Raw genomic sequence first — 25721 nt, 5'->3', positions numbered from 1 at the left:
CGTCTTGTATTTTTTGCCCCCATGTTTCATGATTTAAAAAAATATACAAGGAGTTTCAATCTAACTTTTGACCATGTTTTTCAATTAAGGAAATGTCAAAAATAATTTTAGGTCCATTTTAGAAAAAAAAGACACGTAATTTGGTACACGAGGACAGGTCAAACTAAAAATATACTTTTTCTCCTTCCACTTTTATAAAATAAAATGGACCCCTTTTCTGAAGCATTATTTTTCATGAAAATACTCTTTTTCCTCATAAACAAGTTATTTGTGTCATAGCTTGATATTTATCCTGTACTTTTGATGAAAAATGATAGTCATTTGCCAAAAAACAAAAAGAGGAAAAGGCAAATAGGAAGCGCACTATATTTTTTAGCCTCCATGTTTTGACTTACACCCGCTCAGGAATATGTAATACAAGACTGATACCATATGTAACCCTGTGTTTATATTCATGGCTTTGTTTTTGTTTCAACATTTTGGTATCCTGCTGTTGTTCTTGGTTGTCTTTGATTTCATATGAAATGAATATCAGGTAAAAAGTTGACATTTTTACCATAAAAAGGAAAGGAGTACAATATTAAAGTAATTTATTTTAGCCACTGAAATAGAGTACCTTGCATATAAATAACTTAATAGCCAAAATTAATACAATGTATTATAATCACTCAACAAAGAAAGACTTTAAATAAAAAAATAACAACACAATTCACTTGTATCAAAATATTTAAAAACAATAAAATATTAAACATGACAAAATTGTCAATATGGATGGATCTGGTACAGAAACAGGATCTGATAAATTATAAACTGTTAGTAATTAGAAACACCTCGATTTGGAATCAATAATTTCAATCATGCAAGTTTATTTTTTTTTGCATGCAAATAATGTGCATAATGCAAAAGTCACCAATTAGAGAAACAGAGAATCAAGGATTGTTAACATCTTTCATATTCACTTCAAAATCATGCAGGAATAGAGAGCAGGTGATTTATGCATATCTATTACACAAATACTTCTGAAAAATATTTTCACGAGTTCCAATTTTGTTATTTTCGTGGTTCAGTCAAAACTCCAATGATCTAACTAAACCCAAAAATTAAAAAAAAAAAAACATGAATTAACACACTTTTCAATGATGACCAATAAAGTAATTGCTATTCAGGGGTTTTGAAATTATTTACAGCTCAAGTTATTCATACCAAATAATACATTTTACCTAAACTTTTAGTAGAAAAAAGTTCCTATTTATGAGGCTTTATGCATTCCGTAAATATTGATGGCCAGATAAACATAGCAATGAATTGTACAGTCTATTAAATACATCTTAAGTATTAGTCTTTGTAAAAATCTGGAAAAATGAGAATAAAAATCACCTATCAGACAATATACTTTATTAAAAGAAGTAATGACCACTTATTGATCTCAGCCTATGCTTGAATTTTTTCATTAGAATGTTAAAAATGGAGATGCATTACCCTTGAACTAATTTGCAGTGAATTTCAATCATAGTTACAATTCATTGTACCAAAATAACATGGAAATTTTTTTCTTTATCTCTTGATTTAATGGTATAAAAAGTGGTAGTTTATTTCATAATTTTTTCACCAAATGCCTGATTCTTACAGAGACTGACATTTTACAACTAAGCATATGTAAATCAGCCACTGCACAGTTTTAAAACGGAACAATACTCAAATCAATTAAGACATCATGTTTGTCGTAAAAAGCCTACAGAGGCAAGCAAATTCACCAAGTAATTCATTAACAAGGTGAACTTGGAAATTAATAATTCAAGTATTTCAAAGTTGAATTTTAATGTCTCTACATTAACTGCTATAAAGTTTCATGTAGAGAATTGAAAACATGCTACAGTGTAACATTTCAGCTACTAGGAATTCGAAATTGGACTGGAAAAACATCTTTTAAAGGTCAAATATGTATTGTAAAATGAAAAAGCTTTTTTTCAACATCAATAATTCTCAATACATTTTTTAAAATAAATTCATAAAAAAGATTTTGCTCCATTAAAAGTTCAGGATATAAACAGCTTGGAAAGATTTGCACAGGCAGGGTCACTGTCTTATAATAACATCTATCCACAGTCAATTTGAAATAAGACATTACTCATAACATCTCTAGAAAGTTCAGAATGAAAGTATATTTTTAATGACAGACAAACCCCATTCCCAAAAGGTCACTTCATCACCAAGGAATGACCAGAAATTCAATGGAGAACATGAAATGAAAAAGAAAATACAATACGTTCTGAATGTTTCAATCAATGAGATAAATCTTCACTCCTGATCAACTTCCTTTCATACATTTTGAAGTACCAACTCATTTCTTGTTTCAGTTTAAATATCAAAGCCATAATTTTACTCCTTTTCTATAGATCATTTTGTCAAAATATATATACATGTATTGGTAGACTGGATTATAATAGTCGTGAGCAAGGGTACTTTTTACAGAATTTTGAGACTTTAGTGTTGGCAAGTCCATTAAAATTCCATAATTTACCAAAAAAGGAAATCCACAAATAACCAAGTAATACTAAGAATCTGTTTCTCTAAATTTTCAATCATCAAAAAATTAAAAAAAATAATTTGAAAAATGTTGAGTTTGGCCTTCTCAACTTGCTGGAAAAATGTCATGCAGTATGTGATAATCTTACCGTTAAAAAAACTATTCTTCTTCAAAGGTCCAGCAATGTGAAAATCTGACCAAAGTCAAGAGAACAGATCCCACTACATGAAAATATATCTACACAAAGGTGGATTCAGGCTTGGTGGTTTGGACATGTACCCTCCAGTTTTTTCAGTAAAAAAATTGTTTGAAAAGAAAGAAAACCACTGAAGCATGATAGGCAGTGCCCCCTTTTTTGTCAGTCAGTGTGTCCTCCAGTTTTTCAAGTTCTGTACCTACCCATGATACAAACTGTGTTTACATTTTTCTCAAAGAGGTACAATCTTTTACCAAGAAAAAGATTTTTACAGCTGATATTATTAATATCTTCAACTTACAAGCTTAACGATTTACAACCATCACAGCTTATGAAACATGAATAAATATCTAACCATATTGATACTGCAAACTGTCTGGTTTACCTAAAACCCAGTAAGGTAAAAATTATAGATAAAAGACTTCAACTAACAATATGAAAAAGACAAATGTTTTCAATACTACAGGTGCATGTACTTACTTAAGGAGGAAATACATAATACTAAGACAGGAAAACAAAATACTGGCAAGCACAAGAACTTACTACACGTAGTTACATTTTTAAATGGTTCCATTTCAAAAGCTACTAAAAATTATTACTAAAGAATGCAAGTATCACATTGTTATATTTAACATTCTAACAAATAATAAAAAAAAACATTACAAAAGTATCACAGCAATGCTTTTCGAATGCACAATATCTGGATAACCACTTACATATTAGGACAAGAATTTCAGCACTGCAACTATTGACAAGGCATTAGTTGTTAAGATTTACAACTGGTGTCCTGGCTACCTAAATAAGTGCCAATGGTTTTATATACAATTAACCTTCACCTACTGAAGATCCCCCTGAGCAGACTACTACAACTTCTATCATTTTAAGTGGATCAAAATTATGATAAATGTACAAAATAATTTAGTTGCTTAAGAACAGTTAGAATGAAAAAGTAAAATACTTTGTTTTTGCTTTTTCATTGAAGTCATAAAAGCACTTTAAAGTATTGATTCTACAAACACTATGACAATTAAACAAACAATTAATAACCTGAGAACTGAAATTAATTATCAGAATTCAGCTGTTTCGATATCAGTTCATACAATAAATTTTCCAATTAATTGACATTTTCCCCTTTCATACCAAAGCATGAAAAAGATGTATTCCCTTCGGATAAAATGGTTTAAATGCAAATTATAAATATCAATTCATAATGATCCTTTTCAAGGTCGATAAATTAACCCTGATACAGCTATGATATAATAAATCAGTTGATAACTGTAAATCCTTTAAATACTGGCTTGGCTAGCTTGGCATCTACACTATACCTCAAGTCAATTTTGCTGTTTCAACTTTCTATGGTGAAAGACTATGCATAAAATTCAAATAGAAACTAGTACACATTAATTGTGTGTATACACTGGTTCATTTTTGATCATTCAATTGACTTAAAAAAACCTTATGAAACAATGTCAAACCTTGAAATAGATGTGTATTTTTCTGATGTGTTCCACCATGGATAAGTGGTAACTGTAAAAACCACCTGAACTGTAGAGTATATCCACAACCTAATTTATATTTAATAAAACACCAACTACTAAGTATTTCCATCATTTAACAAATTTCTTTGTAAAGCTTGGTAAGGGTCGTGAAGGGTTTAAGTTCTCATTGTGTAATGGTGAGTTCGGTAATGGATCGAGTCTTTGGTGACTTCCGTTCAGATTTGGTGAGCTGGTTGTATGTTTCATTGGCACATTTTTCTCTCCTTTCCTTGGCTTCTGAAAATAATTGAAAATTTCACTATTTAGTTAAAAAATGGTTTATTAAAAAAATGAAAATAAGCTGATAAGGTTTGTGAAAAGTCAACCTTTGAAAAAAAATCAAATATTTCTACAATGCCCTAAAACCATATGCACTGGGTATTGATACTCACCAAATAGTCTAAAGGAAAACCAGTTTCAAGCACTAGTTATACAGAGAGAATTAATCCAAAAGCAGGAAAAAGATAATATCTACATCTTTAAAACCATTATTAAAGAATGAAAACCACACAATGTGAAAATTCTGAGACAAATATGCTGCAAACGAAAATAATCTAACAGAAACATACACTTTATTCCAGCTTACTAAACTACTTTAAAATACTATAGGACCTTCAACCTTATAATTATATGAGAATGTAAAAAAGGTGGTTTCTAGGTACTCAGGCTTTTTTTTGTATAACCTCCCAACCGAAGAAATGCACTTCCATCTACATTTTTCATAAATGTGGCAGGAAAAATGGCAATGGAGCTGAATTTTTTTCTGTTAACATTGCAATAAAAAAAAAAAAGGTAATTCTGAATCCTTTTTCAAGGATGAGGAAGGGCGTGAGAACCAAAACGTTCTTTAATTAATCTAACATGTGTTTTTACCTTCTGTTGTAAAGGATTCATAACTCCAACATTTGGTGCTGTATTGAATACTTTGTTAAAGTTAGTTTCTCTGTTGACTAGTTCCATCTGGTAATATCGTTTCTCGTCCTGTAATATCAAACAAACATCATTTAACTGCTGCTTAAATAAACTATCAACAATGATCAAATGATGTGCCACAATTAGTGTAATATCATGTACAAATTTAAAGAAAATTGAATTATGGGAAAATTTTGGGGGAACCCCAGGTCTACTACCTTAAGATACCCCCACACCTAACTTAAGCAAAACATAAACTGATATGAGTTTCCAAACATAAAGTTGATGTCACCTAATCTCAAATTCAAATCCTATGTCATGGCATGATATGGTACACTTAATGTACTTCATACCTAATACTGTAAATGTATTAATTTTTGCGGTTGCTAATTTTCACAGATTCTGTCAAGTGAACACATTCACAGGTTTTAATTTTCATGGTTTCAAAAAATTGTTAAAGTTATAAAGTGTTTAAATCCCATTGTGCGAGTACCATTTTTCACAATTTTCTGCCCAACACGAAAATAGAGAAAGTTAATAATTTTACAGTATTTCTAGTGGATAAATTTTCCTAGTTTTTCTCAAAGATGACCTTGAATGAACATACAAAAATTTTACTTTAGAATTTTAATGTAAAAAACAATGCTCACCGAACTTGATTTTGAGATAATTGAGCCTTACTAAAGCTGATATTTTACTATATTTTATAAGAATTCTGCAGGATATTTTCAATACTTTGCAAACTTCTACAAAAACGGTGATAAAATTTCTAACAACTTTATATAAAGAACACTTAACTGACATTCTTTCACAATTCAAAATGGAAATTGGGGGTCACCAAACTATTTTTCTTTCAATATTAAAAAAACTAGAATTCCCTACACATTTCAATAAAATATTTTCCCACCATATCCCCCATTTAAAAGATTTTCCCTCCCAATTATCTCTATTTGAAACTGGCTTTTTCAAAACAACGTTTTCAATTTTACCATTCTAATTTTTATGTAAAAAAAAATCCTTTGAAATAATATAAATAGTTCATTTTTACATCATTTCAAACACTATTAGTTATTTGAAAATATATATGTCTCTATGATTTTGTGCGGTGACAGAAAAGAATGCTCTGTGTAATAGGTATGATCAACCTTAATTAAAGCATGTGTCAAAATGTTAAGTAGCTGTGATAGGTAGCAGCAGAGAAAACTGTTACAAAAAAGTGTACAGGTGTATCAACAGAAAAAACAGACTGATAGAATACCCCTCATTGATGAAAGGGTATTAAAAAAATGGTTTCCAGATTTTTTTCTCATTTTCGAGTCAGTCTCTGTATGATTCAAGTCAGTAAAACATAATCATAAAAATCCACAACTCTGATATATTTCTGATATGTTTTAGATAAAAAAAAAACCTTTTTTGAAATTGTTATCATTCACATAAAAGTGTTTGAATGCTTGGTCCCCTTAATAAACATTTTAAAGAAAACATCTTTGAAATATTAACCCATAAAACGTTAGCTCTTGATATGCCTAAAATTTGTATAAAATTAAAATGCCCTCATATCTTAAAAACAAAATATAAAAATATTTGACATACAATTAATTGTTTCATCCTCATTTCTTTTTCCTGTACAGAGTTTCTGAGCTGATCGATCAATTCTAAGTCCTCTGGTCGTGACTCTCTGTTTCTGTACCTTTCATTGGCTTCTTCCAAACTATAATAAAACAAGACCTGCATCACCATTATATATTTGTAAGCATATAAGCATCTTGAATATGTATATAAACACTAACCAAGTTAAATATAATTACATTGTGGGTTACAAATTTCCATAAGTAATTTCTCAATGATAGCATGCACTGTTGAAAAAATGGCCATGAAACAATTATCAAACTTCTCCATTATAGAAAGTGCACATATTCAATATGTATATAACACTTTTGAGTTACATATTACACAAAGTCGTTACCCTTAAGTATGACAGAGTCAAGTGGCTACTGACGCAGGTAAAAAATTGTTTTATTTCATATTGTAACTCTCTAATTATAAAATGCCATAGAAATTTTCTTTTAATTTAAAATATATTTTAAATAATCATGGATCGACATTAATGATTTCTGATCAGCATATTTAAATTGTATGTTTTCGTCTTCATTTTATTACTGCTTTGGAAAGAATACAAGAGACTTTAAATATGGAAGTCCTGCTTCTCTGCCAAATGTGTAAAATGATTTGATGTAAAGATGTATTTACATGGACTGTTGTTTACATAGACTTATACAAGAATCACGATTGATTGTCCATTTAGTACAATGGATGTCCTGCTTCTCTGCCAAATGTGTAAAATGATTTGATGTAAAGATGTATTTACAAGCACTGTTGTTTACATAGACTTATACAGGAATCATGGTCCATTTAGTACAATGTAATCTATTATATTGACTATATTGCATGAAATATTTAGCTATAAATGTTTACTACAATAAATCAATCAGTAATGTTGTTGTCTCTTAGACACATTTTCTGTTTCTGTTTTTCTGTATACTCCTCAATTTGTACTTTTAACCATTTATACACTAAATTAAAATATATTAAAATTACATTAAACTTCTTATACCCTTTTATATCAAAGTACTCATGTACTGAATCAATTTATATCAATTGTTTTAATTTTTAAGCTAAAATTATTTCAATATATAGGATAAAAGGAAAGTATGGGGATAGAATTCAAACATATCTCACACAAGCTTATTGTTATAAATGGTTAATATTGAACTCTGTGTTTCATTTTTAAATTCACCATTCTGATTATGAAAGACTTAAAAAAAAAACACACACCAAATTTCATGATGCATAGTAGCAGTGTGCAGTATGCCAGTTTGCATAATCCAGGTTTGATATCTGTTAACATGGAACACCTAAATGAATGAATACAAAACTCTCCCACATAGTGCATAATTGAACTACAAACTACTAGTTGGCCATTCCTAGTTTTTTTAAATTTTCAGGTTGAAATTCAATTTATCGACCTCAAGGTTGAAAATGTTCGTTAAATCATTCAAACTTAAGCCACAATCAATGAAATAAATCATATCCTTAGAAACATGTTCATCTCAACAAGCTACTTTTCTCAGATGATAATTTCTATAGCACAAGTGCTACAAATTATTCCAGAGACACCTATGTATCATGTAAAAACTCCAAGTTTCTGAGCACCTAGTTCCTGAGACATGTATATTAAAACAAAACGATAATGCCTTAAAATATAATTTCACCAATCATAGCAGGAAACATTACACATGCAAATTAAATGCTCTGGAGCCCATATAGCTCTTTTAAAATAAGATACACATTGCTAAAATAGCAAAATGGAACGATTACTGCTTAAAACAATGACATCAGACCAAAAAATGACACAATTCCCAAGAAATGCATTATCAAAATTCCAATGCCATAGTCTATGCAGTTTCATTTCTATTTGTTATCTTTGGGCTTCAAAAGTCATGAGACGGTAACTTAAATAAAAATACACAATACAGTGGGTGAAACATCAGGATGGTTTTGGGGTAATGCTACACCCTTTAAAAAAGCCCAAAAGATGAGCATCAAACAATAGCCTGAAACCCCCTTCTTTAATTTCTAAAACAAGTTTCTTGATGGGAATCACAGCCACTGTTATATACTGACACAGAACGACTGGTTTATTTGAGAAAATGCATAAAAATTAACAGGTACTGATAAGAGGTTAGAGGTCAACTATTTTTAATTGGATCATTTTAAAACAAACCAAATTAATCAGCATTATTTAGTTCGCAGTAAAAGTTTCATGGGCTTGTTTATTGGTCTAAATGACATAAAACTAAATTTGATATATTAGAAATAACTAAAAAGTGGACATAACTATCTGCATCTGAACCTTAATGGGGTATGCCAATGGGACTATTTTCCTGTGATAGTGTAAGATAATGGCAAATGCTATCAGGATTTACAAATCTAAAAGCCCTTGTGACTGCTATATCAATTTTGATCTTCGATCTAAATTAATAATAAAATATCAAAGATTTAGACTTACGCTATTTGGACTTCTGATATTTTGTCTTTAAGTATTTCCTGAGCTTCAGTAAAATCTTCCATCATCTGTTGTGTCTCCCTGTTATGGTCAACTTTAACATTCTCTAACTCACTCTTAAATTGTTTAGATAATACCTCCTCCTTTTTCCTATAAAAATATTGAATATTTTAAAGATTTACTGAATTGAGTGTTAGAGGCATACTCTTAAAGAAGTTCATGAAATATCTGGCAACTATAAATTTCATTTTAAGGATTCATGAAAAATATTTCGACATTTTTTTTTCAAATTTGGACTGTTATACAATATAAGTTAAATAAATTCAGATGACAATCTTTCTTCACTTTAAAAACGTTTGGGTAAGGAAATTATTATGAGTTAAAAGAGGTATATCATCAACAATGGCTTCTATTAATTCATAAATAGATAAATAGATTACAATTACTAGTAGTGTGTAATTTCCACAAATTTTCAAATTTTGGCTTTCAAAATCTGATATCTCTATAGTGAATAATAGAGAAAAGATGAGAAGTTTCCATTCCACAACACAAAAACACTTCTAATCCCTTAAAGCATTCTTGAGTTGAGGAAAAAGATTGGTGTATAACTTAAGTTTAACACATCCTTCAAAAAGATGTGCATAATCTATGCTATTCAACATCCTAAACAGTGTGTTCTTACTTGATCTGTAGATTTGCATCACTCCTAACTTTAAGTACTTCCTTTCCTTTAGCTTCTAATTCTCTGAGTAATCTTTCTATATTTTCTTTCAGGTCATGTATTTCATCTTTCAGATTATTGATATGTCTTTCCCGATGTCCTATCTCACTCTGTAATTCCTCTACCTTCATCTGGTGATCCTTATCCTACACACAATAACAATAGCAGTTCATCTATTCACTGTTATACAAGTTTTAACTCAGTACTGTTAGTTTTTATAATTTCTTTTTTTTTTTCAAATCATTCATATCTCATACATGTACATTAAAACACAGTGAAACATTTTAAGTAGTGATCCTTATAAGAATCATGCAAATTTCTATAAAATGTGATACACCTCAAAAAAGACTACATATTTTTATTTTTGATATGAAGTTGATTTATGGGTCTATATTATGAAATGTATAACTATTCATTCAAATCTGCCTGCTCTCAGGAGATAATCAACATTGAAAATCTAATAGATTCTATTGTATTGAGTCTCATTTACAGTTATCTCCATTAATTTTGAAATCCACAGTGCATTCTATATAATTTTTATCTCCTAAGAGCATGGGTTATATGAAAAACCGAATGTTAATTTCTGTTTACTATGGCATTTCAAACAAAATATCAAAAATAAAAATATGTAGGCTTTTTACCCATGAATCACATTTTGCATGATCCTTAGCAGGAGTGCTACTTAAATTTACATTTAGTAGTTTGTGATCAGTCTGCTACACCAGTGATGAGTCTATGCCAACTGCACAATTAACATTTGCTGCTTGAGCTATTTTTTCCCAAGACAACAACCCCTTGTTTTCTTAATGAAAATATTAGTTTCAAATAATTTCAAGTCAGAAGCAATTGTCTTTTAAAAAAGTTTCATATTATGATAATATGTAAGAGGTCATTAATTTTTGGGGTTCATAAATTAAGATTGAAATGTCGTTATTAGATATCTGAACTATAAACTTATTTTAGCATTTATTTTTGTATCTATTTGAACCTTGCAAAACTATTACAAATAAGAACTCTCTGAAATTACCTGTAATATTGTAAATGACAACAAAAACATACAATCAAATGAAAGAAACCAGAACTATATTTTCACTTACAGAATACTCCATAGAAATAAACAGAGATATGGATATACTTATAATTTTCAACTTCTAATTTACCAAAAATGGTTTGTAATCAGGCCAAAGTACTTTAACCCTGTCACATTTTTAGCATTTGTCCCAAGTCAGGAATTTCTGGCCTCTGTATGTCTTGTTTCGTTTTCATCTTAAGTTTATTTTTGATGTTACTTAAGCACATAAGGGCAACTCTTTTGTTGTACCTGTGTATAATGATGTTTTGGTGCCAGCTGCAGCATGCCCAGTGAAGTGAGAGTTTCCTTGTTCACTGAAAACTACTGGTTGGCCTTGGGCTGCCATTTTCCTACCAATGGGGTTGATGTTTCTTTGACATATTCACTGTACCTATTCTAGTTATATTATAGTAAATTTGGGTTGAAGCTGAAACACATAGGTCAAATTACCTTTTGCCTTGAGATTTCTAAAGATCTCTCTAATTCTATTCTGGCAGCATGAAGCTGAGTGGAGTGAGATTTCTCAACCTCTTCTACATACTTCTCATGTTGTAATGTCAGGTCTTGTTTCTGTTTATCTGAAGTGGAATGTTAATTCAATGATCAAAGGTTTCTTGTAATTTTAAATAAATAGATAGGGTTCCTAGCATCAGTTATTTCCTATGGTATACTTTTTGCCAAACGGAAGACATTAGTATCCATAGTAAGAAATTGTCAAGTAAAGTTTATCCAAGAGGTATGGAATACCAATTATATTTCCTCTTCGTCTCTGGCAGGGGGTTAAAGGAATAAAATTTTCATTCCAATTCATGTATAAAACATTTGTATTTAGATAGAGAAGTAGAGGTATAAAAATGAGCAGAGTTCCACCTCTCCAGATAAAGTTTTCTACCTCAGCCAAAGAAATAAGAAATTTTCTATTATCCTCTGAGGGTGTCCATGCAAAAACCAGACAGTGTGTGGCACATGGCAAATTTTGTTGTTTTTTTTTAAATCACCTATTTCAAATCACAAAAAGTTGAATACTGGTTTTTGTTTAACTTAAATGATTAAAGAGAAATAACTTACATACAAAGCATTGAACTTATTGAAGAAAAGGAGATAACTCTTTCATTCGAGCTAACTTTGGTGGCTTTGTAAAATATATTTTCAGAATCATCCATTGTCAATTTAAAACAAACTTTATCCTATATATACATTACATTGCAACGAAAAATACATTGGGATAAATTTAACCCTATGCCACCCATATTGTAGGAATTATTTGATTTTTATATGGACAGCCTCTTAAAGAAAAAAAATAATGTAATTCAAATACACATAACAACATGTGCCTCATCCATCAACCAATATACTTATTATGATGTAAATAGTACCTAGATTTTCATTATATTTCAGGAGCTGTGACTGTAATTCAGCTAAGTGTTCTTCCTCAGCCTTTGATTTCATTGCCTCTAAAGCAGCCTTGTGTGCAGTCAATCGACCTTGTATATCTTCTTGGTGTGCTAACTTAAGACTTCGCTCCAATTCCTGAAGGTAAAATAATAATATACAGATGGTTTGCTCTCATATTTTAGCAAAATCATACCACTCATGTTCACATCATGTACTCCAACGTTTTTTTCTCTTTTATATGCAAAATATATTTCCTAAATATTTGTCACTGCATCCATTGCTCCTTTTTTTCCCATTTTTAAAAAATTTTCAACAAAAAAAAATTGTCCAATCTGTGTTTGTTTCCCTTGATTTCACAACAAGTTAACCCTGATTATATCCCTTGAATACACAAACCAATGCTTACCTCAGCTTCCTGGTTTTTCTGTTTTGTCAGTCGTTCCTTCTCAGATTCATGAGAGGACTCCATAATTTTGATATTCTTTGAGTATTCCTCTGATGCCTCCACAATCTTTCTCTCCAACTTCCTTTTTTCTTCCTCTGCTTCTCTCCTAAGTTTTTCAATCTCATCTGCAGATTCTGAGTAACTTTTTGATATTTTGCTTTCTAATCCAGCCATCTAATATAAAAGAATAAAATTAAAGGTAATTTTTTAAAAAATGCTTTGGACTCAATTCATTAATTTCAATTTTAATGACAACACAGAAGAAGAAAAGAAAACAAATATAAAAATAAATATCCAACATGTATCATAAACTGCCATCTCTATTTCAGGAAAATAGATACATGTACTAATTTTAGTTTACCTAAATGTATTAAAGATAAAAAAAAAATCTGTTTAACTAGAACCTTACTGGTAAAACTGATAGGAAAAAAAAATTCATCTTTAAAGCAGAAAAAAATTATTAATAGTATTGATCTACCTGTTTCTGCATCTCAGAAACAATTCTCTCCCAACCAACTTTAGCTGCTGCTAACTCTTCGTCTTTCAGTTTAGACAACTGTTGTAAGGCTGCTTTTCTCTCATCATCTTTCTGTTGAGTAATATCTTGTTTCAATCTTGCAGTTTCCGTTCTATTAAAAACATAATAAAATACAATATTGAAATCCAAGCAGATTTCCACTGACTTTCAAATAACACTCCAGATCTGGTAATATAAATTATCATATAGTAATAAATATTTTCCTATTCAAATCAATAGAAAACAAAGCATGCAATATATCCCGGTATTTGCACGCAAACTCTCATTCAAATGTGGAAAAATTCGGAGACATTCCGAGCACGTTTTTAAATTTATTGCACTGTTGTCATCTGCTAAAAAAAATGGCTGAACGGGATATTGACAGGTTATTATAAAAATGGCAATGACCTCTTTATATGGGTTAACATATTTCCGTGTTTGGTGACAGTTATTGTGATTCCATTTTTCTTTCAAATAATACAAACAAAAAATGCATTCTTTTCAATTTTACTACAATTTATCAAACATTCATCAATTCATATTGCACTAGTTCATATATTTATTATGCATCATATTTGAACTAGTGCAATAAAACACATACAACGTTGTCAAGTGCAATATATCCAACAAATTAGTATAATATTAACTGAAATATTAATTACTATATAATAAAAGGGTTATTGCATGAATACTGGTGAATATTGTCCCAAGCAGAATATTATATTGCAATATTCTGCTTGGGACAATATTCACCAGTATTCATGCAATAACCCTATATTATTAGTTTGCATCGTAAAGTTAATACAGTGAAACTTCTCCAAACCGGACCCTCAGAAAACCGGTCTTCCCTTCAAACCAGCCGTTTTTAAAAGTCCTGTCCGATATACCTTAAAACCTGTGTGTTTTGACTTCAATAGACCAGCCACCCCCTAAAAACCATACATTCGCCAGTTTTCCACAGTCTTAATTACATATTTCAAATAAAAACAACCTCACAATTCCGGCTGCCCGGTTATTGTTCACCTGTAATAAATGTGTCAACAAAACTGTAAATGACTACGTAATATTACATAATTAATAATTCATTCACTGACTGGTTTGCATTCCATCAGTGGACAGATGATAATGGAAGGGGACAGTTGTTTAAACAACAAATTTAATCCAGTCATTACATGTTGCCACTGGTTGGCGTTAATTGTTGTGTACATACGTCAGGCAACCAGGGTCATTCAATAGTACGATCTTTACGATCTTTTAACTGTCAATGTGACCTGTACCGAAAACAACATAGGGGCGAAATTATTAGACTTTGTTGATAGGCAATTTACGAAAACATTACAAATTATTAATTACCATCAATAGCCCTTTGATCTTAAATTCTTTCAAAACCGTGAATATTATTTTGTTGGCAATACCGTTAGTAAAATGATGCAAGCTTTGAAATGTAATAAAAGGCCAAAAGTTTTGAATCGGCATTAAACATGTCTCGACCAACACACTGACACGGTGTAGGGTTATAGAACACAATAATGGAACAGCTCTTAGAATGTATTGCTATTTTTCACAAAGCCGGCCACCCCTACAAACCGGCCATTTTTTCTTGTCCCAGTAGTGGTCGGTTTGGAAAAGTTTCACTGTATCTTGTACTAGTACTCGGTACTATAAGGAGTGGACATAACCTGATTCACTCCCCCGTTTAATTCAACTTAATGTATGGAGTCAAAATATCATGCAAGAGTGGTTAAATTATCTTCAGGTAGAGTCAAAATTTTTTCTATACTTAACTTGGGGTCAAAACATCATATGACACAGGGCTTTATATCTTTCAAAAGAGTTTGTTAAACAATAATAAGGTCAAAGGTACAGCTTCAGTCAGATTTGTACTTTTGAAAAGAATTTGTTTAATACTTCTTCATTTATGCTTTATAAAAAAACTTTTCATTCTGAAAATCAAGTAACATTACTAATACTACATTTGTATTACCAAAACAACAAGAATCACAATTTAATTAAACCCTTAATATTACCTCAAGGTATCAGACCAAGAATAAAATATTACCTCAAGGTATCAGACCATTTGTTTTCCAAATCACAGTTCAAATTATCCAACTGTTTCTGTAAATCTAATTTGGCCTCTTTCATCTTGCTGTCATGCAAAGACCTAAGCTTATCAAGTTCAGCCTGAAAAGAACAAAAAATAAGTTACAAATTTTAAACTATCTTCAAATATGTTAGAATTTGGTTTAAGGAATCAACATGTATCTCACTGTGCTAAATGACTTGTAATTCAAGCAATGTCATTATCCAGAGTTACAATGACATGGAATTCGAAGCTGATTCTTTGACTGTAAAATGTACAGTGCAATTCAGAATAAATCCAATAAATAAAAAGTTAAATGTGTATTTATTCACAAAAAAAAATCACTAAGAATGTGACTAAATCAAATTTGGGTTTTCTAGGTAACAATTTCCAGTTGAAATGGTTTCTAGGTTTGCCAATCTAAATAACTCACTTTGTAGGTGGCAGCATTATTTTTGGCTGTTCGAAGTTCATCCCTTGTTTTCTCCAGTTCAGTCTGTAACTGCATAGAAGCATCTCTAAGGCTGTTGATTTTACTTGATGCAGAACCTAAGCCTGCTTCACTTTCTTCTAAGATCTTCGTTAGTCTTGCAACCTAGGTAAATTAAAACTATGGTGTCAGTATAAAGTCAAAGTCAGACTTTTATTACCTGTAAAGTAAAAACCTTTTCATAACTACCATTATATAAAATATCAAAACTTCTATACAGTTCTAAAGAGGGAATAATTTAAAGTACTGTTATAGTTCTTTAAGTTTGAAAACACCAATTTTTGTGGATTAGAGAAGAAACAAAAAATGTGGATTCTTGAATTCCTGGTTTAGTAGCTTTCAGTATCCACATCACTGGAAATCTCCTTTTTGTTGGGAACCAAATTTCGTACCGGTGTACCCAGAAAAACCACGAAAATTGGTACCCCATGAACAATAGTACTTTCACAGTAGGTGCAGATTTCAATCAAATCTTTATGTAATATGGAGACCATTATCAACAGGTATGTATAAATTACACGAAAGACATTTCACCAGGATGTGCACCTCTTCCTGCAGATCTGGATATGTCTCACTCATCCACATGCAGAATATAATCAAAATGATTATTCATATCCCAGTGAAATGTGCCCATAAATGGAGCAAGTGTGATGATAGATACAAGAAGAAAAACTCCATAAAAAATTTTGCAACAATAAAGATTTAATTGACCTTAAGCCTAATGCTGTGTAAAAAATCTTTGTATAAAGTAATACCTTTGTACTTTCCTGATTAAAAAAGAAGTGATTAAAATATTTATACTTTAAAGCAAAACAAGATAAAAGTTAACCATAATTCATGAACATATGAACATTTTCATTTTGGTTCATGGGCAATCTTCTTAGAACCCTATTTTATTGCATGTATAAAGAAGACTAAAATATAAATATTGGTATCGTGCATTTTTTTTTTATATACAGTAAAACCCTGATTTAATGTCCAATGAATTATCCCCAAACTCTCATGTCCATTGAATTATCCCCAAACTCCCATGTCCATTGAAGTATCCCCAAACTCTCATATCAATTGAATTATCCCCAAACTCTCGTGTCCCTTGAATTATCCCCAAACTCTTATGTCAATAGAATTATCCCCGAACTCTCATGTCACCACAAATTTTTCTTGTCCCAATTTCTGTACATGCAAAAAATCCAGTTATACTGCCAAATTCTCATATCACCTTCTGCCCACATACTTAAAAATCAAACGAACATTTTACAGAACATTAAACGTCAATCACAACCTGAATCAATAGATTTACACATCACTGATTCACTACAGTAAGTTGTCAAAGTCATTAAGATACTGTTGTGAAAACACATTTATTTTCTTTGCAATGTATCTTCATATCAAATTAAATCATCGGTCATCACATGTCATCTTCTGGATATCAGTCCATCAGTGATTTCAGTTTTATTGTCATTAAGCAAACTCAATTAATCACCAAATTTGTTATAACGCCAAAATCTGACTGGAATGACACTGGCATTATAAATGAAGTTTTATCATAGTTGTTTGTTCAATAAAAAAATGGCTGTTTTAGTCAGGATCATATTCAAACTTACTTCTTTCTCAGAACTTTGTAGTTTAGACCAAAGCTCATCCTTCACTTTCTCATATTCTGCCTTTAATTTGTCTTTCTCAGCTGTAAGATGCTCTGTATCTTCTGTGTATTTCTTCATGTATTGCTACAAAAATCACATGCATACATTTAGTTATGAAAATAAAAAATTTACCAATATTTATGAACAACCACAAGAAAAAATGCAGAGAATGTGACATAATAAGGTTTCCAGTTATTTTATACTAAAAAAAACTTAAATAAGTTTTTTTTCTTGAAGATCTGACAACTATTTTTATAGTTAAAAAGATGGATATTAACATAGAAGGGTTGTCACTAAATTTTTATTCAAATGCTTTATACAGTAGTATCTCATTTATGTGGCCACCCATACTGCAATCCAAAACTGGCCACTTAATAGAGGTGGCCTCACATAAGAGGTTTGGCCAATTTTAGCATTTCATTGTATATATACATGTATTGCTTGTTTCTTCTCTTACATGTACATTGTTATGTACAAGTACACAAATTATATACAATTTTATTTCATATTTGTTTTGTATATAGTAATGTGTTTTTTTAAGCAAAGTAGCAATTAATTATTAAATAAATTTTTGTTTATTTACCATATTTTTGAACTAAAATTCAATTTTCTTCAGCAAGTCATCAGCTTGACTTAATTGTAAAGTTTAGAAGTTTTCCCAACCTGCTCTTAAATAATTTGATTATATTCATTTGTAATTTGGAGGTAATCTTTAGAAACAAGTCAGCGATTGATTGATGAAGCATAATCAATCTGTGCCACTATCAGTTGACAATGTTATATAAAATTATCTGTCAGGGCTTTATGCTAATCAGAATGCATAACTTTAAAACCATTAAAATAGATAAACAAACTGTAAAAGATACGTTTTACAAAATTCTTTACTGGTAAAACATTATAAGATCACACATTCCTGAGTTACTGGTCCTTTTATATGTAAATTTATGCCCACTTACAGTTTGTCATAACACATTTTCATATGGCACTGATTAAAATAGATTATAAGTGTGACCTAGATGGCTAATTGCAACCAGATTAAAAGGTAACACATGTTGTTTGTAATTTTAAATACCTGGTCACATTTTTATTATCAATTACCTTTTTTAATTATGACTGATTCATCAGACTGATTTCACACGTGGGTGCCTAAGTCTGACATGTTTAACATTTCGTACACCTGACGTAAGGGCTTCAGAGCAATTGACACGCAATTGAATAAGACTAATTAAACTTGTGTGGTGTTCAAGTTACTCTTCAGGGGATGCTCTGGCTTCCAAAATTCTGTCGCCAGAAAAATCGCCAGCTGCCATTTTTTGTCACCAATTTTCAGAAATTGGAGCCAAAGGGTGCCAAAAAAATTATACTTTCTGTTAAAAATATGACAGTATTAAGTCCACTGTAGAATTATCAAAAAAAACCTCCATTCATGACATACATGTGTACCCAAGATTCACTCATGATGCATGTACAAAGCAGGTTTTTAGCTCTAGTCTGTCACTTTCATATGCATAAAATAATAAAGTATTACTCCAAAAACAGGTATTTTACTTCTATCAAGGACTTTATATTACTATTCTCATATAGTCCCTGATTTTAAAACATTTTTGTTCACCTTTGTCCTTAATGGTCTAATTTATTTTACAATATAATCTGATTTTTTTAAAATTTTTAACAAACTTGATTCTTTTTTTCAAGTGATAAAATTTCTAGCAAACTACATTTTGTACCATGGACCATTAATTGTGTCCTAGTTTAATTATCTTGATATCTGAATAGCATTTCTTTAATTAGATTTTGGGAATCCACATTCTATTTGTTTACCGATTTTCCCCCCAAAAAAGTGACATGGCAATAGTGTAAACAAATGTCATGCATTTTCTTTTATCAATTCTTTCATTTCACGGTGTTTAGACACTTCATGATGGGATAATCATTGTTAATTGGATTTAATTTATTCTGTTCTTAGGTAAGTCTGTTTCTAAATGTATTACAAGGTTAAACAGGGCTGTGAAGCTTGTATGTAGCCATGTGCACATGGCCTTTATTGTGTTTACCTTTGACCAGATGATAACAGTTTTGATTGGCTCAATAATATATTTACATTTGACTGACACCTCCCATGAGAATATTGTAAGTCACGGTCGCCTGGTCCAACTACCTTTAATTGCCTTCAGTCGTAAATTGGTCATGGTCAATTAACTCTGACCAGGTGTCAACACAATTGTTTAATTAGAGAGAATATCCATTGCTGATAGACTTCCTGTCAATTTTAATATACAAAACCTAGGCGCCAAGAAAATTGCCAACTGGCTATTTTTGTCGCCAGATAAAATAAAAAATTGCAAATTGTGACATTGGCGAAGCCCAGCGTGACCCCTGCTCTTTATTGAAAATATACTGGGAAAAAGGACTCAACTTGATATCCACTGACCTCTATGGACAATGAACATGGCCGAATATGAGAGACTAGATCTTTGTTCAAATTTGTGGCCACTGGTTGCATCAGAAGGGTGTTTATAAAGGGTCAGTATGCACTATAAATCGTTAATGCAATTGAAATTTGGTTGCATAAGACGGGTGGTGGTTGTTTAGAGGAGCTACTTCAGAGAGGGACTACTGTAAATAATATTCAACAGACATTTCAAAATGTAGAATTTCAAGTTCAGAAATTTAATGACACAAAGTAATTTCTATAAATTTTCAACTTTAGTTGTAATAATGTCTTTCTTACTGATATTTCTTCTTTGAAAAACTTGCAGAACTTTAATGAATGGCAAAATTGCTAACTTTCAACAATCTATGCTCATATCACACAATCTTAGTGTTTATAAATCCTACCTGTCTGCATTCTGTTAAATCATTCTGTGCCTTAGTTTTCTGAAGTGAAAGTTCAGCTTCTAACTGTTTCTTCAGCTCAGCAAGTTCTTTGGCATGTTTTTCAGTAAGTTCTTTAATCTGAGATTCTGATTTCTCCTTCAGTGACTCAATATCTTTTTCGTATCTGGTGATTAATGTCTGTTTTTCTATTGACAAATCTTCCAAAGACTGAAAAATAATGTTCAATCAAAACTTTAAAACCATGTGTTAAGTACAGTCAAACTTCGTTAAGTTAAAGTCGAAGGGACCATGCAAAAATGTACAAGTTATCTGAGAATCCAGTAATCCGAGGTTGAGGATAAACCAGAAATAATAGTACTTTGGTCTATGATTGTTTCTGTATTTACATCATTTGTTGTACAAGTACATGTACTTCACTTTACACGGTACTTCGTAATGTCATGCGTTTCATATCGGAAGATATTTTGTTGTATGTTGTATATCATGTTTGAAATACTGAACGGCACCAAGTGTTTTAGTGAAATTTCCTCTTTATTTTGTCTATATCAAAAACATCATAGTTCAAAACATGCTGCTTTGTTTGATTCACAATCAGGAGTACCGTCAAACCATGTGCTCTACAATATTACAATAAAATTTCAAATTCACTAGCGAAACGAATGTAGTCGTTGAGATACCCTTACTATTGTCTGTTTGATGTTTCATTAAATAGTCAGATACCATTACAATTCATCTGTATTTTTTATAAAATTTTTCAAAATATCAAAATATCTGATATCACTGTTAGTGTAAATTCCCACGTGTTATTAATAAAATTTGTTTCTTTTCTCAACAAGCACAATTTTAAATTAATTAAATAAACAAATCAAACCATAAAGAGTGTCAACAAATTAATTTTAAAAGCCACGCTAATTGTTGTTAAACATACTTCGATCATGGTTTGTAATAAAGCAATCAGTTTTCCGACTAATTAGTTGACTTCGAGACATCAGGGTCAATTAACCTCGAAGTCCTATTGAGGGGACTGATTGATTACCTCGAGTTATCCGAGGTTTCGATTCATCCGAGTTCGAGTCATCCAAGGTAAAATTGTACTGGAGTAAGGGGAGTTTTGCTTGGACTTCGTAATTAGTTCGAGTTATCCGAGATTTCGACTAATCCGAGTTCGACACATCGAGGTTCGACTGTATAAGAACTACAAGCTCGACCAAATCAAAAGGTCCTAATTTTCTGGCTTAAAAAAAAAAAAACAAGACCAAGACCTAATAGGTGAAGCTTATGGGAACAGAAATGTTGTCAATGACTTAAAAGTCCGTCTGAATATGGAAACATATCCGAATGCTTTATTTTTGTTTTTTTTCCCAAAAATAACCCAAACAGAATTGTCAAAAGCAAGGATGACAAATGCGACTATGCATGGTACCTATAGCACACAAAGGCATGATGATTAATTTATTGTGGAAAGAAGAGAAGCTACACACATTTAATGGAAGCTAGAAAAAAATATTTTCCCTGCTTTGACAAATGTGCTGATTTTCATACAAGCTGTTGATATCCATGATTTCTTTCTTACTGTTTGCAAAATTGGTATATACTTGTTTTTATATTGCTTTTGTAGCACTTAATTGTGCCTGAGTCAGCAAAATAAACTTGTCTTGTCTTGTTATTTACTTTCCCGATAAATACTCTATCATGTTTTCAATGATGAAGGGACTTATATTTTCTTACACCAAATTACTGAAAATAAATGGGATTACAGAATTGCATAGCATAGTACCTGCTCCAGAGATTTGAGTTGAGACATCTTTTCCTCTGACAATGAATCTTTTTCAGACTCCAGATTTTTCCTTTCAGACTCTAGCCAAGACAACTTATCTTTGAATCTGTTAACTTCTTTCTGTAAGTCTGTTATCTTTGATGTTTTCTGCATGTTTGTTGCTTCTAGCTCTCCTATCTGACCTGTTAGTAATAAAGTCAAAGTAAGTATTACTTGTAGTGGTGTAAATTGCCTTAAAAGTACAGAAAGACTAAGTATGCAATTACATAGAGGTATTGGGGCATTCAGCTATGAATATGGCCCAAAAATACATGTACCAACTTATTTGTAATTACCAAAAAAATTGTCTATTACAAAGTAAAATTTATAAATATAAGGGAAAATAACTATTGGTGGCATTAATTCACTGTAACGATGTCATCATGGTGCCACATTTAACAAAAAGTTCTGAGAATTGTAGGTTTTTTTTTCATATATAACTATGTCCACACTCAAGAAACAACTTTGTATTTTCACATATGATAAACTATGTTATAATGTATATATTTACTAAATATTCAAGTTATTTCTCAGGTGTGGACACCATTTCCTTGCCAAAACTATGACCGGAAAGTGACCAAAAAGTACAAAATTAACAGAATTTCTGAATTTAGTCAACTTCAAGTAATTCTTTTGTCCTTCTAATGCAAGACTTATTATTGTTTATTCTCATTGGTTATGGATTTCAGTTTTTAAATTCCCTGTTAAATCTTTTAACATTTTATGATCAATTTTCAGTTGTATTTCACAGTTGTATTTCAGGCCAATGAGAGCCTTTATCGCCCCTTCTCCTTTACTAAGTGCGTTTTTGTGTAAACCTTAGTTAATTCAACTATCTATGCACTGAAATTACAAACTAAAACCATACTCAACAGAAGATAATGTCATACTATAAACAACTTATGGGTTTTCAGTAAATAACTACTGGTACATGTATTTGTTACTTTTTTTTCAAACAGTTATGAGGCCAAGAAAAAAATACGTCTGTTTCAGGATAACCTAACTACCCTATTTTTTTCTGCCTACCAAAGCACATTGTAGTGGTATTTTTTTAATGAAATGCCGCTTCACGATCATTTTTCAGTTGAGCACTAGTAATGTGAAGAAATCATTCAAATAAGTATATTTTACCTACCTACCCTAATTTTTTATACAATGTAACCTTAAACATACTTTTTTTTTATTTCTTGGCCTACCAATTCTACAACACACACTTTTGTGTAAAGTACTTTTAATATTTGGATAAGTTTGATTGTCTTATTGACTTAATCATGTTATAGACTCAAGGCTAAAGCTGCTTCCAGAGTATAAACTGCTTGACAAAACTAAAACTCCTAAAATTCAGACAGAAGAATCTCTTATTCTAAAATTACAGTTAGCTTTTTTTTACATTTAGTGACAACTTTTCCACCTAATTACCAGATTTGATCAGCAAGTCTTTCCCCTGCTCCTGACATCTCTCCTTGGTTACCATCAGTTCAGATTCACTTTCTTTTAATTTTGATAAGGATTCTGATGCTTTCTGTTTTGCTTCTGCAAGCTGAAACACACATAATTAAACATGAACAATATTTATTTTGGAGGCATTAATACCCAAGATTGCTACCCCAACTTACATAGAGGCATTTCTAACAAAATTATCAAAATTTAGTCATAAGATGTACATGCACATGTGTGCATTAAAATGTCATGAGAGCTACATGTACTGTTCTGAGATCAATGGAAAAGGGGAAACTCATGACATAACTATGCAACAAAAGCCAACTTCTTGTTCCATAACGTCAACTTTCTTTTTATCTCTGTCAACATCCCTTTAGCACCTACATGTATATATGGAGTTTTCATATTACGATTCATATGCCATGCAAATTTCAAGCACTGCACAAGATTTCTTATAATTAGGTTTCTTGAACTGGGTAATGTTACTACAAGATTAAAGTCATCACTACAAAATTTTATGGTTGTTACCTTCATTTCATGGATGGTTATGGTGGGTAATCCACCTGCACCATGAGAACTGATTTGTACACCATGTCATAGCTTTCTTTTTCTTTTTTATCTATCCCTGATGTGACATTTTATGAGCAACAAAGCAAACAGAGGATGCTTACCCTACCAGTGCATCTGGGTCCATGATCCTAGGTTTTAGTGAAGTTTGGGTTGCTCATTTATTCTCATTTCTGTGTGTGCGTTATTTTGTGTTCTTTGTTGTTTGTGTCTATTTTCCTGTCCAGTCATTATCATTGGATATACATGTACATGTGCCTTTTGATTATCTTTCGAATCCTGGTTCCCCTGACTTTCTTTGTATGAAACAAGCACAAAAGTTAATTATGTAGAGGCTATTGATATCAATAAACTGACTGCCCTAACGAAGTGATTTTGCCTTCAACATTAAAAATGACCCAGCCAGTACACAGAGCTCATGCAATCAAGGCATTATCTTTTGAGGCAATATCATTATACATGTACCTTGAACAGTTATGCAACCACAATAATGCCGTCTACATCAGCAATTATTGTATAATTAATGATTACCATAGGGCCATGTCTTAACACATAAAAAAATTTCATTCTAACATACATGTAGCGTGACACATTTGCTTTGTAAACAAAAATGGCCTCTAAATAGCGTAAAACCCTGCTCACACTTGCACAATCATTGCAATGAACGAATCATTTTTCATTGACTGTAATCATTTACTACATATTAAAGCAACAAACACAACAACATTTCTTAGAAATGTCTCTATTCTATTCTTAGCATACTACATAAGAAATATCTAATGTTTTGGTTAACTTGCAGTTGGCTATATGACATATGTAAAATGACAGTTTCGGCCACAGATTTCGGCTGAGCATTGAAGGACATGATCACACAAGCAAATCAACATGGAAATGTCATTCATAAAGGATGAAATGTGTTTCACAGGACAGTGATTTGTTGATTTTTTGTTAGACAAGCCTTAGTGACCTAGTGTGGCATTTCTACAATGAATGAATGACCTGTATCTAAGTAACATGATGTGATGTTATGACACAATTTCATTGGTTTATTTATTCGTAAATGCGTTTAATTTTCATTTTCTATTTATAAATGTTACTCATTATTATAATTATATACATGTATTTATTTTTTTTTAAACAGTTGAAATAATTGTACCTTACTGTAAAAAGTAACACAGCCACAGGATGAGCCAAATATTTTGTTTTCCTAAGGAGAGCCTCACTGACAAAATGGACCTTTTTATTATGTTAGAAAAGAAATAATTCCTGAATGCCAGGCTTCATGCTTATGTTAACATGGGTTGGCACTATATTTGTCAAGATTTTACACCTCCCTAACACTGAAAAATAATGACAAATGAAGTGCATACACATGTTAAAATAAGCATAAAGCCTGGCATTCAGGAATTATTTCTTAATTCTTCTCTGATATGAAATAAACACTAATAAAAGGAGATG

The 25721-nt window shown here is 31.2% G+C and overlaps 1 protein-coding gene across 1 annotated transcript in view; it reads right to left on the bottom strand.

Moving 5' to 3' along the window:
* Positions 1–573: 573 nt before the first annotated feature.
* LOC148620906 (protein FAM184A-like) overlaps positions 574–25721 on the bottom strand; it is a 28478-nt gene continuing 3330 nt past the window's right edge. The window contains exons 3-17 of the mRNA XM_088574774.1: positions 23676–23796; positions 22218–22399; positions 20441–20647; positions 17564–17686; positions 15903–16064; positions 15449–15570; positions 13351–13501; positions 12834–13046; positions 12409–12562; positions 11483–11610; positions 9922–10106; positions 9243–9389; positions 6767–6884; positions 5135–5242; positions 574–4498 (exon numbers count right to left, since the gene is read on the bottom strand). Of these exons, the coding sequence (XP_088430900.1) occupies positions 4331–4498; positions 5135–5242; positions 6767–6884; positions 9243–9389; positions 9922–10106; positions 11483–11610; positions 12409–12562; positions 12834–13046; positions 13351–13501; positions 15449–15570; positions 15903–16064; positions 17564–17686; positions 20441–20647; positions 22218–22399; positions 23676–23796 (2289 nt within the window). The 3' untranslated portion in view covers positions 574–4330. The remainder of the gene's footprint in view (positions 4499–5134; positions 5243–6766; positions 6885–9242; positions 9390–9921; positions 10107–11482; positions 11611–12408; positions 12563–12833; positions 13047–13350; positions 13502–15448; positions 15571–15902; positions 16065–17563; positions 17687–20440; positions 20648–22217; positions 22400–23675; positions 23797–25721) is intronic.

The sequence above is a fragment of the Perna viridis genome, chromosome 3 (assembly GCF_037379345.1).
Source record: "Perna viridis isolate PV_CMFRI_1.1 ecotype Kerala chromosome 3, ASM3737934v1, whole genome shotgun sequence".
Classification (NCBI taxonomy): Eukaryota; Metazoa; Mollusca; class Bivalvia; order Mytilida; family Mytilidae; genus Perna; species Perna viridis.
This window is presented reverse-complemented; position numbering and strand designations above follow the sequence as displayed.